Below are 14,802 nucleotides of genomic sequence, written 5' to 3' on the forward strand. Positions count from 1 at the left end.
AGACTGATGATATATTCAGAATGTGTCATTATCCTCATCTCTAAGGCTATGTTAACCACAGGTATTAATTTGCTACAGTTTGGCTGCACCATGAGCTGGCTGGTCCTCACGCTACCTTGTCTCCTTCACATGTCTGTCTTCATGCCACGCTCCCTCAGACCCTATCCACACCCTGACATTGCTATTTTATTCAATATCTTGCCATTACATTTGCCTTGAATTTCTCTTGCTATCTTTTTTCTTTCTAGTTTTCTGGCTAGTTCAGCTCTGCTCAGCAATTTTCATATGGCATATCCTGAAGAACCCTTTCTAATATTTCAAATCAGAGTTAATATATATATATATATATATACACACACACACATATGTTTGTATTTACTTGTGTCTTGAATTGTGGTTTGATGAAGTAGGATCTGCTACTTTAAGGCAAAATTTTATTGCCTTCAAACCAAAGGACCAATTAAGTCCATTAATAAACAATATTCCGGTAATCGCAGATTCAGTTGAAGCTGAGGCAGATGTCTTTTGCCTTTAAAGCAGAGTGCGTACACGAGGCTCTATTAGAAGAGCTAAAAGCTCTGCTTCTCAAAACTTTGAGGCAGGATGGGTTTATTGCCAATTCTTTCTGAAAGAGGAAGTTGTGCATTCAGCATCTGAGCCCTTCTCAGAGATGACTTTTTCAGGCACATTGCAACAAGCCTGGCTCATTTTCCTCTCTGTACTTTCCAAATGAATGGAATGAAGCCACCAGATTCAACTGCAGCCATTCTTTAAGTTCAACGGTAGAAATTTAGAAATCCCTGTCAACAGGGAAAATCAAAGCGAGGCAAAATGGGATTGAGAGAGAGATGGAATCACATTGTGAAGGCATTGTGGAGGGCAGTATTCAGATATATATATTTTTTAACCATGAACCACAGTAAAATATATTTGTGGTTCCCAAAACAATTACTGGCTCTTCTGTGTGAGGTGCTCTCTGATATTTTCTGTTCTGTTCCATTCCATTCCATAAAAAATGCTGGCTCAAAGCCATTAAAATGATTTAAGAACCCAATAATAAGTTACAACCCACAGTTTGAAAAGCTTGAAATAGGATATGATTGAGTAAAATCAGTTTCTGGGTTAGCAATGCTGAACGGAGACAGAGAAACTCCTCTATTTTCCTAATGAGTCAAACACGAGTGAAACATTTCTAGTCAGCCGTATTCCTGTCTCTGAATTAGTATCCTATTTGGTAGTTCACTGCCTTCTACACATGACACACAGAAAATATCATTCACAAAATCAGTGCTCTTAACTCCTGGCCTGTCCAGGCGGCCCAGAATTCCATTTGCTTTGGGTAAATAGATCTGAGACAATTTGCAGATAAAGTTGGAGGAGTTAATAGATGCGCTGTGGTGCAGTGGTTCCTAGACTTTGCTGCACATTAGGATGGTCTGGGGAGCTTAAAAACTCCTGATGCCCTGGTTGCAGCGTACACCTATTGAATCCTAATGTCTGGGGGTGTGAGCCACCATCAGTATTTTTATTTTTATTTTTTTATTTATTATTTTTTTTTTTTTTTGCGGTACGCGGGCCTCTCACTGTTGTGGCCTCTCCCGTTGCTGAGCACAGGCTCCGGACGCGCAGGCTCAGCGGCCATGGCTCACGGGCCCAGCCGCTCCGCGGCACGCGGGATCCTCCCGGACCAGGGTACGAACCCGCGTCCCCTGCATCGGCAGGCGGACTCTCAACCACTGCGCCACCAGGGAAGCCCCGAAGCCCAGTATTTTTAAAAGATCCCTAACGACTCCATCTTGTAACAAAGTTTGGGAACAACTGCACCTGGTACAGAGCCACACAGCAAGCTGGCCATGTTAGCATCCTTGTTCTGGCTCAAAGATAGTGCTTCTGGGGAGCTTGTTTAGAAGTGGATTTCTGGGTCCCAAGCCCCAGAGATTCAAATTTCATAGGCTGTCTGGGCACCTGCAATTTAACTAAGCACCCTTGATAATTCAATGAATGTGGTGGTCTACGATCATCCTTTGAGAAGCATTGATTGGCGAGCCATGATTTAACTCCTAAAACAGAGCTGTGGTGAACCTTCAGACACTGGGCTGAGACTGCCCATCCATGGCACTAATTCAGGGAGGTGTGTACTGTCTCTCCCATGAAGAGCCAGTGCGCATAGGTGAGTCAAGTTGCACTCACAAGACGACATTCAGTCTGTTCTGGGCTCATCACGTGAGACTATAGGGGAAACTGACTCAGCCTGTAAAAGTTCAGCCAACAGAGGAAAAACTGGGACAGCCATGAATACCACCATCCCCTTGATCGTCTCTCCTGTAACACAGAGCAGTGGGAGATTTCAGAGACCAGGGAACCCCAGCAGCACAGGATGCATCAGGAAAAACGTGAACAGCAGATCACAGGGCAGAAAGTCAATATTATACAAAATCCATTCGATTTTACTTAGCGAGAGAAGATTACAGATTAAATGATCTAAGTGTGGGGCTAGCCTTCCAGACAGTGCATCTAAAGTTAGAACTTTTATCTCAACAGTCACTTGACAATTGGGAGCTCGTTCGGTTGTATTTATGCCTGTTAACTGTATGTCAATAAGAATCTTGATGGGGTCTCCACAGGCTCTCTCTCATCAGGGCAGAAGCTCAAGGAACTTCATGTTAAGATTCCAGGCCTTTAAGAAAACAAAACAGTGTCCTTTCCTTAAATTTTACTGTCTTTTAACCACTCTTACAGGCTACCAAGCACAGAAGGAAACTATTTTAGAGAAATAGAAATGCAATGGAGTGATGTGAAGTTCAGCTGTAAATATATTTGTGCTTGTCTCTGAAAATGATTCATAGAAGAAGAAATTTGTAGTAATCTTTAGTGATCCTCGAGGACAGGGACCTCGCTTTCAGCTGTGCTCCAGGGCTCAGCACAATGCTTAGCATACCACATACACTCAGTAAATCTTTGTTAAATGAGCAAAAAGCATGACAGATTTAGTAACAGATTTAGTAACGTTTCTTTTAGAGGAATGCATATAATTTCCCATTTCCTTTTTTTGTGCTTCTGAAGAATTTTGAAGGGAAATGTTTTCTCTCCTGATCACTGTGAAACCCTAGATAAAATGTTTTGATTCAGTTTCATACCATAACGTAAGCACCCAATTAAGGCCATCACTTAAATTGGCAAAGATCTGGAATTGTGCACGTGACTTGACTTAGATGAGTGACATATTCCAAGGCAGGTGATTGAAACAACTGGAATTTTTCCAGGGCAGGCTTGTAGCCAAGAGGGAAAATAACAGAGACTCCTGGGTTACAGCTCCTCTGCGAAGTAACTGTTTGATAACAGACCAGCTCAGGGAATTTCCAGCATAATAGACATTATTTTGCATTCACTTGTTACATTTCTATTTTCATGGGAGCATAAATAAAGAAATTTTAATTTTTAATTTGAGAAATGTAACCTGTAACATCAAAGCATATGTATTTCCCAGAATAATGTAACTTGAGTTTCCAGCTTAACAGCAAGGAATGTCAGGGACCAGCGGGAAAGTGACCTAGCTCACCAGCTGTAGTCAAGCAATTGCCAGACGCTTCAGAAGGAGATGCTGATCTTCATTCTCTCCGTCCTCTCACTGTTTTTCTCCTGCTAGTCCTGAATCTTTGTGACAGTGACGCTCCCTGAAGCAATACAAAGAGTTTGGAGGGCAACTCCCATTTCCTTAAAGCCGCCTGTTTCTCAGAGTGTGATCCAGGAACCCCCTTCCTCAAAGTCTCCAGGGGCTTGTTAAATACACTCATTCCTGGACCCCAGCCTAGACCTACTGAATCAGAATCTCTGGGGGTGGTGTCTTCGGATCTGCGTTTTTAGCAGTATTGATTTTTTAACACTATCTAAAGTGCACTGAAGTCTGAGAACATGTACTTTCCCAGACAGGTGGGTTTATGTAGGGAGTCACCTGACAAGAGGTTTTTTTACACCCTCAGCATTGCCTCCTGCCTTTGCCCCTACACTTTTGGGGCCCCTGTGCTTTACTACCAGCCCTCTCTGCCCTCAGGCGGAGCAGGTGCCCTGGCTCTGGGCTCAGGGCACCTGCCAAACATTTTCCGCCATCCCTGAACTTCCTGTTCTTCCCAGAAACGTTGGCACAGGCCGAGGACAGACAGAGAGAGGTGGAGACACGTACCCAGTTGGGAGAGCTTGGAAACTAACCCCACGTGCAGACTGAGTCAGCCTTCTCTGTTGGGGAGCAGGAAGTCTGGTAAGTCTGTGCGGCCAGCGGACAGAGAGTCTGTGCCCATCCATGTGGGTGGCCGTGAGGCAGACCAGGAAGGACCCTGCCTGTGAAGCATGTCCCCCAGATCGGAAGGCAGTGGCTCAGGACCTTGGTCCTACCACCTAGCATGCAAACCTCGCGCTCCTGTGGGCACATGCTGGTCCACCACCCCTTCTTCTGCCTTTCAAGAAAACACTTAGGGGTGAAAGAGAGTAGTAGAGACCTTTACACTGCAATCATCAGTGATGGCCCCGGAGGGCACCCGCCAGCCAAGGCTCAGCCCCCTCCTGTCTCCCTCAGTACTCTTCCTCCTTCAGACGTGGCACAAAAACTGACCAAAAACTTGAAGTGAGAATGATGCTCGTTGTGTCCAGGTAGGTCTAATTCAAGTCCCCTTGATGGTAGTTTCTGAGCAGACTGCTCAGAGGCTACCATCCAGAGCAATTCTGGAGCCTCCAGCATGGTCGAAACCTTGAATTCACCCTTTTCTTAACTGTTGCAGTTTTGTTGTTAGTAATGAATTATTTAGCGAATGCCAAAGCCTTTTCCCCCGGGGGTGAGAAAAAGGGTTAAAAAAATAAGCATCCCAGAAAAGACTCCTTGCTTCTCAAACTTCAGTATATAAAAAGAGCAACACAAGAGCATGTTTAAATGCAGGTTTCCCAGGCCTTACATACAATGATTCTGATTCAGTAGGTCTGACGTGGGGCTCAGGAGTATGCATTTTATTTTATTTTATATTTACTTATTTATTTCTAATACATTTTATTTATTTATTTTTGGCTGTGTTGGGTCTTCATTGCTGTGCACGGGCTTTCTCTAGTTGCGGCGAGCGGGGGTAATCTTTGTTGTGGTGCGTTGGCTTCTCATTGCGGTGGCTTAGGCTCTAGGCACTTGGGCTTCAGTAGTTGTGGCTCGCGGGCTCCAGAGTGCAGGCTCAGTAGTTGTGGCACACGGGCTTAGTTGCTCCGCGGCACGTGGGATCTTCCCGCACCAGGGCTCGAACCCGTGTCCCCTGCATTGGCAGGTGGATTCATAACCACTGCGCCACCAGGGAAGTCCCAGGAGTATGCATTTTAAATAAACAACTCAAGTTATTCAAGATGTAAAGGGCCCATGGGTTTGTGGATCACACCTTGAGACATACTCGTGTAAATGCACATCAAGGAGCAAATGATTCCCCTATGCCCTTGGAATGGTTGGGGGTACTGGTAGTAGGGGGGAGAGAAGTATTCGAGTGTTCCAAATGTCTTGGAAAGGGGGAAAGTGTCAATGCAAGTACTGACCGGTGTTTGTGTAGGTTTGATAGGGAGTGAGTGTCTGTATTTTGAAAAGTGCACCTAAAGGAAATGAACGCAGATCATTCTCCCATTCATCTCGCCGTTTCTACTTGCCCCTCAGACCTGAGCACAACTCAGGCCTTGTTGAGCTCACGTCTAACTAGAGGCCCTAAAGGCCTCTCTGTCACCAGCCACCCCATGTGCTTTTAGTATGAAGGTGACGCTGAGGATAGATTCGCTCTGAGAATTGGGCCTGGAGTCTGATTCCTGTCAGACTGCGCTTTCTTCTTTCCAAGGATGTGTCAGGACTACAGAAATGTCACCTTTATTCATCCAAGTAAACTGTAGCTGTCACTCATCCATTTGGAATGGGCCAAACGTTTCTCGTTTGTTTTTAGGACTTTTTTCGTAGGTCGAAATACTTATCACATTCGATCCTTTAGACATTAAGGTAAGAAAAATAAGTTACCAAGTGGCATTTTAAACGTGGTCATTCTGATGCAGTATTCCACTTTGAAATTTGGAGGAAGGGTGGCAGTTAATTTTTTTTTTAAGTTCCGACTGGTTTTACATCATAATATACCTGTACATTTGCCAAGCCCTTTGTACCCTTCGTCTGAATCTGTAACCGACTCCTTGCTCCCCATTACTTTCTCACATCTTGCTCTGTAGCCCTAACAACAGCCTCTACACTCCTCCCTCCTTATTTCCACCTTACTTTTCCCAGTCTCCTGGTCATAGGGGAATCAAGAAGACCTAGAATGTCATATCAAATGAGTCTTCTAAAGTGACCAAAGGACTATGTTATGCTGTTGTACTACATGATTTCATTATTAATAGCAAGAACTCATGTCACACCATGTGCCAGGTACTGCTCTAGACACTGCAAATATTAACTTATTTAATCATCACAACAAGCCTATAAGGTATATGAGGTAAAAGGTATTATAAATCACTCTGAACTCACTCTATGGATGAGGGAACTGAAGCATTAGAAAGGTAAAGTAACTCAGACAAAGTCATGTAGCCAGTAAGCGATAGAGAAGGATTTGAACTCTTACTCTGTGTTCTTAGTCACTATCTATGTCGCCATCTGAGAAGACAAAACGAAATCAAACAAAAGCCCCCAAACCTCCAAAAACAAACAAAACATGCTACTCTTAAATATATATATATATTTTCAAGGACATTTCAGAAAAGGAGACTGGATAAAGCAACCTAATTTGAGACTGTACTCAATATAAAGGCAGAATCATCTCATGGTTCCTATATCTACTATATATTCATTTATACATTCCAACATACTCTCAGATGGATCAAAGACAACGCAGCACAAAACCCCATTTTTATTCTGTACATGCCAACAACGATCTCATTTAATCCTCATCCCCTTGAAGGCTGGTTTAACAGCTTCTTTGCTAAGAATTAACACACCAAAGAGAACCATTCTTCAAACGTGATTTGTTTTCAGCATCCTGTGCCCAGAAGCTCAGGTACAAAACTGCATCTACTCTGAGGAATAGGAGAGACAACAGACCCCCACTAAAGCAGCCTTTTACTGCCACCTCTCAGGCTCTGCCTAGATGAAAAGCCACATTTCTGGTTCCTACCAGGATCTGCTGTGTTTGGTAGGTGTGGGGGGAAGGATTAAGTCAGGAGCTCTGAGCCTGAATTGAAATTGTGGCTCTCCCACTAATGAGCTATGTGATCCAGGACAGGTCATAACCTCTCTGAATCTCTCATGGTTTTTCTGAGGTCCATATAAAATAATATTTATGAAAGTGCATAAACTGTAAAGTGCTAGAAAATGTAAGGTGATATTACAGAAGGTTTGAATAAATATGATAATTATTATATTATGGACCATGTGACTGTTTGCAACTTAATTTGAGGTTGACTGTCTGCTGTTTCCTTTGCTCTGCCTCCCAAGTACACTTCTTGAGGGCAGGAACCATGACTTATTCATTTTTACCTCTTAAGACTGTTTCTGGCACATGATAGGTAATCAGTAAATGTTTCTTGAATGAATGAATAAATAAAAGGCATTTTCAAAGGACCTTTGAAAGTTCTGATCGAGGTCAAGAGGAGCCCCATGGAAGGAAAAGTCATTTCTAATACCTGCTTCAACCACATGGTCCATCGTCGGAAACCTTTTGTACACAGCCGTGCTCACCGAGCGGAAGATGAGCAGGGATGTGAGGTTGACATAGCGCATCAGTGTCCTCCTGAGCAGGCGTCCATGCTCGTCACTTCCATGAACACTGCTGGAGATGAGAAACATCAGCCTGTCTGGCCAGGGCAGATTCACAAACTGGTTCCACCATCGGTTCACCACCAGAGTAACATAAAACCCTGTAGAATAACAGGAAATTGTAAAGCAATTTCTTACTATAGACATATTGTTGACACTGATGCTTTTAGCAGAATTTTAGTTTTTTTAGGGATTGGGGTGTAAAAAATATGTTGTTATCCATATCTGATGATTTTGCCCTCCAGAAAAAAAAATGTAATTTGTGCCTTGCAATGCTGTAGCACCCAGTAAGTGGGTATTAGAACTCAAATATTGGAGGCAAAAATGGATAGTTAGGGGCTTCCCTGGCGGCACAGTGGTTGAGAGTCCGCCTGCCGATGCAGGGGACACGGGTCCGTGCCCCGGTCCGGGAAGATCCCACATGCCTTGGAGTGGCTGGGCCCGTGAGTCATGGCTGCTGAGCCTGCGCGTCCGGAGCTTGTGCTCCGCAACGGGAGAGGCCACAACAGTGAGAGGCCCGCGTACAGCAAAAAAAAATAAAAAATAAAAAAAAATAGAGTTAGTGAAAAGAAAGCTGAATTGTCCAAGAGCAGATTATTACCTCAAACTTGTTCGTTGTTAATTTAGTGAAAGCAGCCTTGAAGGTAAACCTTATGGATGATTCTGGTTCTATTGCAAGCAGTGACTTTTCAGGCATGCCTCTCAGCTTGGAAACACTCCCATGCAGAGTCATTGGTGTTATCCTAACGGAGACAGCTGTGTGGCTGCATTCTGCGTGTGACCTATACTTACCAAGCACAAAGGTTACTGGAATTTGTTCAGCATATCTGTCACAGTAAATTGATAATTTTTCAAAGTAACGTTTTTGGGCTCCTGTAAGTAACAATCTGGAGCAAAAATAAAATGCACAGCCCTTTATGATATTATACTTCTGCACGTGCTTTGCAAGTGACATTCAGTGCAAACAATTAAGCGAAAATAACCTCAATTTTATTTTAAGGAGCAATAACTTTTTCTTTTCTACCTAAGCTGATGTATCTCAAAACCTTTTTAACTGCTGAATGTTTTAAGTACTAACGTTTTTAGTACATAAATGTTGTTGGTCATTACACAGTGGGACATAGTAACCATTTTATTTTTAAATACTTCATATTTAAAAATTTTTATATGATTAATGCATTGGATTTAGAGCAAAATACTTCATAAAAGAGTCCATTTTCCAATTATTCATCATATGTACTTAAAAAAAGAGTGCCTTAAGTGGATTACACTTATTAAGTAATTATTGAAAAATAACCCTGGATTCGACATCCTGATCTTACTTTTTCATGAATATGCTACTTAGTACATTCTTGATTATACATGTTGTACTTCAAGGGATGTTATAACTGTTTATTTTAAAGCCTACAATAATTTAAGGGACTTCCCTGGCGGTCCAGTGGTTGAGATTTTGCCTTGTAATGCATGGGGTATGGGTTCGATCCCTGGTCGGGGAGCTAAGATCCCACATGCCTTGGGGCCAAAACACCAAAACATAAAACAGAAGCAATATTGTAACAAATTCAATAAAGACTTAAAAAATGATCCACATCAAAAAAAAATCTTAAAAAAATTTTCAAAATAAAAAAATTAAAAATATACATTTAAAATGTAAAACAACACAGATTTAACAATTAGCAGTGAAATTTTTATAATTATGTTTGGTGGGTTTTTATTTCTATAGTATAAATGTAAAAATTTATATTACGGGGCTTCCCTGGCGGCACAGTGGTTGAGAGTCTGCCTGCTGATGCAGGGGACACGGGTTCGTGCCCCGGTCCGGGAAGATCCCACGTGCCGCCGAGCGGCTGGGCCCGTGAGCCATGGCCGCTGAGCCTGCGCGTCCGGAGCCTGTGCTCCGCAACAGGAGAGGCCACAACAGTGAGAGGCCCGCGTACAGAAAAAAAAAAAAAAAAAAATTATATTATGGATCTGACGCAAACCCATTTTCTGGTATTGTTAAACATAAATCCACTTAATGGTATTTATGTTGCAAGGAGGAGATTCAGAATCAGAAGAACTATCTCAAGACAGGTTAATAATAATGATCAAAATCCAGAAAGAAAACACAGATGAATTTGAATAAATGAATGAATGCAGCTTTTCCAAGTGAGGAAGGAATCCCTTGGAAACACTAATCATAGCATGTGTCAGAGGCCTATTTGGGTCAGTAGAACTTTGAAGAAGGACGCAGAGGGATAATGAGATGACAGTGAGCCACCGATCAGACTGCAGATGAAGACCTGGAAGCTGGTGCTGACCAAGGAGGTGTGTGGGTGCAGGGTGGGCTTGGAATTCCTGCCTCAGCTTGGAAGAGGTGTCAGGAATTCTGAAATCAAGAAAAGCTGACAAGAGAGGCATCACCTGGTGGACAGGCCTATCAAGGTCATGCTGATGACAAGTTACAGCCAGAATGGTTTCTGGTACTCAAATAAAAATGATCAGAGAGAATTTAAATGTGGAGAGCACAGACCGTAGGGTTTAACAGAGCCAGGTTTGAATCCCAGATCTTCCGCTTAACAGATTTGGATTTGGAGCATATTTTTAAATCTCTCTGAGGCTCAGTTTTCTCATTTGTAAATGGGGATAATTAATACCTATTGATATGTATCAGGAATGTTACGAGGATTAAAGAATATATGATATATAAAACCACTTAGCACATGGTGTCACCCTTAATCAATAATAAAGTGGTTGTTACTATTAATAGTTGGCCAAAGGAAAAAGTATTTCGCTGATAGACACATAGAAATTTTACTAGCTAGAAAGTACCACAGCGAGTATTTTGTCAAATCCATCCCAAAATAAAAAGAGATATAATCAAACTAGTGAATACTGGTTCTGTCTTATGATGTTTTTGCTAGGTGTAACTATTTGCTTAAAACAGGATTAAAAAACCTAGCATCATTAGTAGACATCAGAATGAAACTATGTCTGTATTTGTCTACAGGTATGTCTGACTTTCTCGACAGATTCAACCTGTAGTTTTTGGTAGAGCTTTGATCAACATACAAGGGTCTATTTTAACAAACTTTTACATTTGAACTTTAAAAAATGAAAAATGGCTTGAACTAATGATTATTGTTATAAATGTAAGCACTCTTTGGTCATTAGAAAACGTATGTGCATACAATTTTGTGGGGTATAAATAAGATAGTGGTGTCAAAGTTAAGGCCCCATGGAGCATTTCTGGCTACAATGCAACTGTTCTAAGAGATATTCTATTCTAAGAGGCAGTAGCAGCAATAAATTCACATTAGTAAAAATAAACTAATGAGACAATTATCCTGAAACATCATGTGTCTTCCACCATTTCATATTCTGAAGGAGTAGGTTACACATAAATAAATCATCAAAATAATACCGTATTTAGAAGACAAATCTGAAAAATTATTAGAGGTTTTTAATAAAACTTTCCTTGTAAAGATATTTTGCCAAAATGTATACCAATATATACATTTGTTTGGAACTGTAGATTTGATATGTAGGCAAAGTAACTCTTCCTATTCTACTTTTGGTCATTATCAACTAGCCAAATTAATGTCCCTCTTCTTCACATGGTGTCCTGTTGCTGCAAGGAAGAATGTAGGTGAAAACAATGATTCACAAATTTGTCCATTGTATGCAGAAGAAAAAGAACAAACTGATGAACACAGAAAAGGTGGAAATACAGCCTCAAAAACCTTTAGCTTTTCTATTTTAAGTTTTAACTTTCCCCAGAGAAGAAATGTATGCAATCAATATTAATTTAAAAAACTAATAAAGCTTCCCTTTTATAATACTGATAAAATTTTATTAAGACTATAATTTTTAGTTATAAAAGTATTTCTTGGACATGATATTGCTCATATATCCTGTCAATCTGACAGGCAAAGGTTGTGAGGTTATAAAGAATAAATATCTTTTATGAATATAATGTGCCCTGAACTCAGAAAATATAAAGAAAATAAATTAGTTTTCAGGCCTTTTCTTTAATTGAGATATTGATAAGGTTGGGGGCACCAACTTGGTTAAGATTTTGTCATTCCAGGAAAGAGGAAGGAAAGTTGCCTGATACACACTATTCACAAACATATTAATTATATAGGTAGTCATTGCAAGCTGTCAAATCAGAAACTCAAACTATGAATAACATAGTTCAGAGAAGCACAAATAATTATTTTTCTGTGGACTTTGCCATTCAAAATCATCACCTAGTGAGGTTCTAAGTATAAATCTTTCATTTCATGCCTATAGCAAAATTCTTGAAGCACAACTAATACCTCATCGTGACAAATTAAAGTGGGGCTGGAATGAGAGCCACCTGAACATGACGGTTAGAGTCTATTTAACATCCTAAAAATGGTTAGGTGTGGATTAAAATACCCAGTCCTGGGGAGAAGTAGGCAACAGAGGATCATGCAAAGGAGGAGGTTACATAATGCAAAAAGTCAGCGGCAGCCAAAGGGCTTGGATTTTTGAGACTGTATTCATATATGCTATCTAATGGCCATTTAAGGACACACGCAAAGGAAAGTACCTGTACATAAAACTTATTGCTGTGTAAAGTACAGCAAAAACAATAAATTCCCTGTATAGTAGTTTGTAGATGCTGCCTCTCCACTTGAGGAGTAACCTATGAAATCCAAAAAAAGTCGCATTTGCTACTTTACTGGAGTAAGTGACAGTCATCTTGGATAGTTTTTCTTTTTTTTCTAGAAGAGCAAGAAGACAACACACAAGTAAAAAGCAATGTTTAAGACAGAGCATAAATCTGTATCTCAGAAGAAACCCTAACCAGCAAACAGTCAACCATCTCTACTTTTTGCCTTTCTCAGCTTGAACAATTTGGAATTTGGAGATAACCACCAACTCAGTGCTAAATCTTTTAGGAGAAAAGGGGAAGAAAGGAGTGTCTGGAAAAGAAATATTAGAAATCTTAAGCTTGCCTTCATTTCTAAATATTTTGAGATTATATAGCCATTACTCAATAAATATTTGAATGACTGAATGAGATATATGAGATATGGTGTATTATGATCTATCATATATTTTCTGAATCCATGGGAAGATTTAAGTTATTGATATGCTATATTAATTGACCTTTTCAAAATCAGTGGTCAAACTTATTGTTTGGGGCTTTATTTGCTAAAATGTGTAAAGAGGTATTTATTTCACCCTTAAATTTCCTAAAAGAAAGTTATGGCTCCCTTAGAAATCAGGAGAAGCCAGCCCCTGTGGGAATTTAATTGATGGGTTACTTTTGGTTGTTTGAATTTAGTTGTCTCTCTAGTGGAGCTCTGAGTGCATAGTTAGCACTCTGTGCACTTCACAAGGTAGACAAAACGTTGGGCCACAGTGATACTAAGTAAGGTGCATTTTCCCATTGAAAAGTCCCACGTAAAATGCTTAGGGATGGGGCTGTTGGAGCTGAAAAAATGAGGCCATTATTTAGGACTCTTTCCACCTGGACTGTTCCATGGATGTGGGTGGGATGAGAACTGGGCCCCAAAGCCTAGTTTTCAGTGGATTCTCTGGAATTCCATTGCTCTTCACCAAGACACTAAACATTCAGGTTTTGAGAAGATGCCCCAAAGCTAATGTTTGTTTGAAAATCCTGCTCCACGGCTTTCTAACACAAAGCATACACAGAGAAAATGAAATTTCTTTGAAACCTTCTGCTTTCAAAAGGATCTATGAGGAAGGAGTCTTATAGAGCTACTTAGACTGAAATGATTGAGTTTTTAGGTAGAACTGTACTAGACATAAGTAATAAATCCTATAGCAGATTTCTTATAAAAAGTAGCCTACAGCACACATTTTATCATAAACAAGGACATTTTCTGTCTTTATTCAGAGTTAGAGAAAAAATCCAATACTCATTTGCCTAGTTTCCCTTAAAAAAAAAAAAATAGTGAAACTCTGGAGCTATATTCTGGAGCGGTTTTTTTTTTTTTTTTTTTTTTTCTAATCACCAACCTAAGGCTTCAACTACTGATTTTAACAAAGAAACCAGAGCTTTTTTTGGCAAAAGTAAGAATCATTACGAAAGGTTGGGACTCAGGCCACAAAAGCAGTTTCATTTTTCCATCTTCACTTTGTCTCTTTGTCTAATGCGAATACAGCCAAAACTGAGAGAGGAGCATAATAAATTAAGCCCATTTCATAATTTGTTCTCATGGACACTGGACTTCTGAATAACAGTCCTTAAATGACTCTCTTTCCTTTAACAGTTCACCCTTCTGTTACAGCTCTGTCAGAAAAACCAAGATCACATCGAGTAGAGGTCAGAGGTAAAATGCATAGGTATACTCTGTGCACTAACCTATTTGTTTGCTTTGGAGTCTCCGACAGGAAAGACAATCTCCAGTCTCTCCCTGCAGAGGTGCCTTCGGGTCGGTGTTGTACTCTCGGCTCACCCTTCACTCATGCAGAGTCTGGATAACTGTTTATGCCAATTTGTCCACTGGTGACAGTGATAGCCGGAAACAAACAGGAGCAACAGCTGCTGATGTGGCTTTTTTCTAATCTATAATTATAACTCCACCTGTCGCCTGAAGCACCACTTTGAATGAGAAGTTGGAGGTGATGTGAAGGAGCTTGGGTCACCTAAGTCTGTTATTTTCATTTTGACTCTACCCTGGGATCAAGGAAGAAAGAGCCATTTGCCCCTAAAGTGCTCTGAAGAGGCTCCACCAGCCAAAAAAAGGGAATTGGAACAGTTTGTGTGTGCTTAAAATGAGAATAAATTCTTGTGAAGCCTTAAACTAGGGCAGACAAGAATATAAACTGATTTTCACTCATTTGAGAGGTACTGAGAATGCTCTTCCATTAAAAACAATAAGCATGAGAAAAAACCCAGGCCCAATTGGAAAGGACCCAGAGAAAAGAACATTGAAGAGTCTTAAGGCCAGGAGAGTGCCATCGTAGTGCTGACCACGAGGGATTCCCATTTCTCAATTTCTGCCTCATTGGCTCCTTAT

The 14,802-nt window shown here is 40.7% G+C and overlaps 1 protein-coding gene across 18 annotated transcripts in view; it reads right to left on the reverse strand.

Annotated features, from left to right (window-relative positions):
- The window catches only part of BEST3 (bestrophin 3), a 73,576-nt gene extending 59,267 nt beyond the window's left edge, over positions 1-14,309 (reverse strand). For 7 of the 18 annotated variants that reach the window (XM_067009738.1, XM_067009732.1, XM_059080219.2 and 4 more), the window contains exons 1-4: positions 14,145-14,308; positions 12,360-12,534; positions 8,594-8,688; positions 7,669-7,902 (exon numbers count right to left, since the gene is read on the reverse strand). In XM_067009738.1, coding sequence (XP_066865839.1) covers positions 7,669-7,902; positions 8,594-8,688; positions 12,360-12,511 — 481 coding nt within the window. In that variant the 5' untranslated portion in view covers positions 12,512-12,534; positions 14,145-14,308. The other 11 variants (XR_010835837.1, XM_059080225.2, XM_059080220.2 and 8 more) reach the window with 10 other exon arrangements.
- Positions 14,310-14,802: the final 493 nt, after the last annotated feature.

Source organism: Kogia breviceps, chromosome 12 (assembly GCF_026419965.1).
Source record: "Kogia breviceps isolate mKogBre1 chromosome 12, mKogBre1 haplotype 1, whole genome shotgun sequence".
In the NCBI taxonomy this organism is placed as follows: Eukaryota; Metazoa; Chordata; class Mammalia; order Artiodactyla; family Physeteridae; genus Kogia; species Kogia breviceps.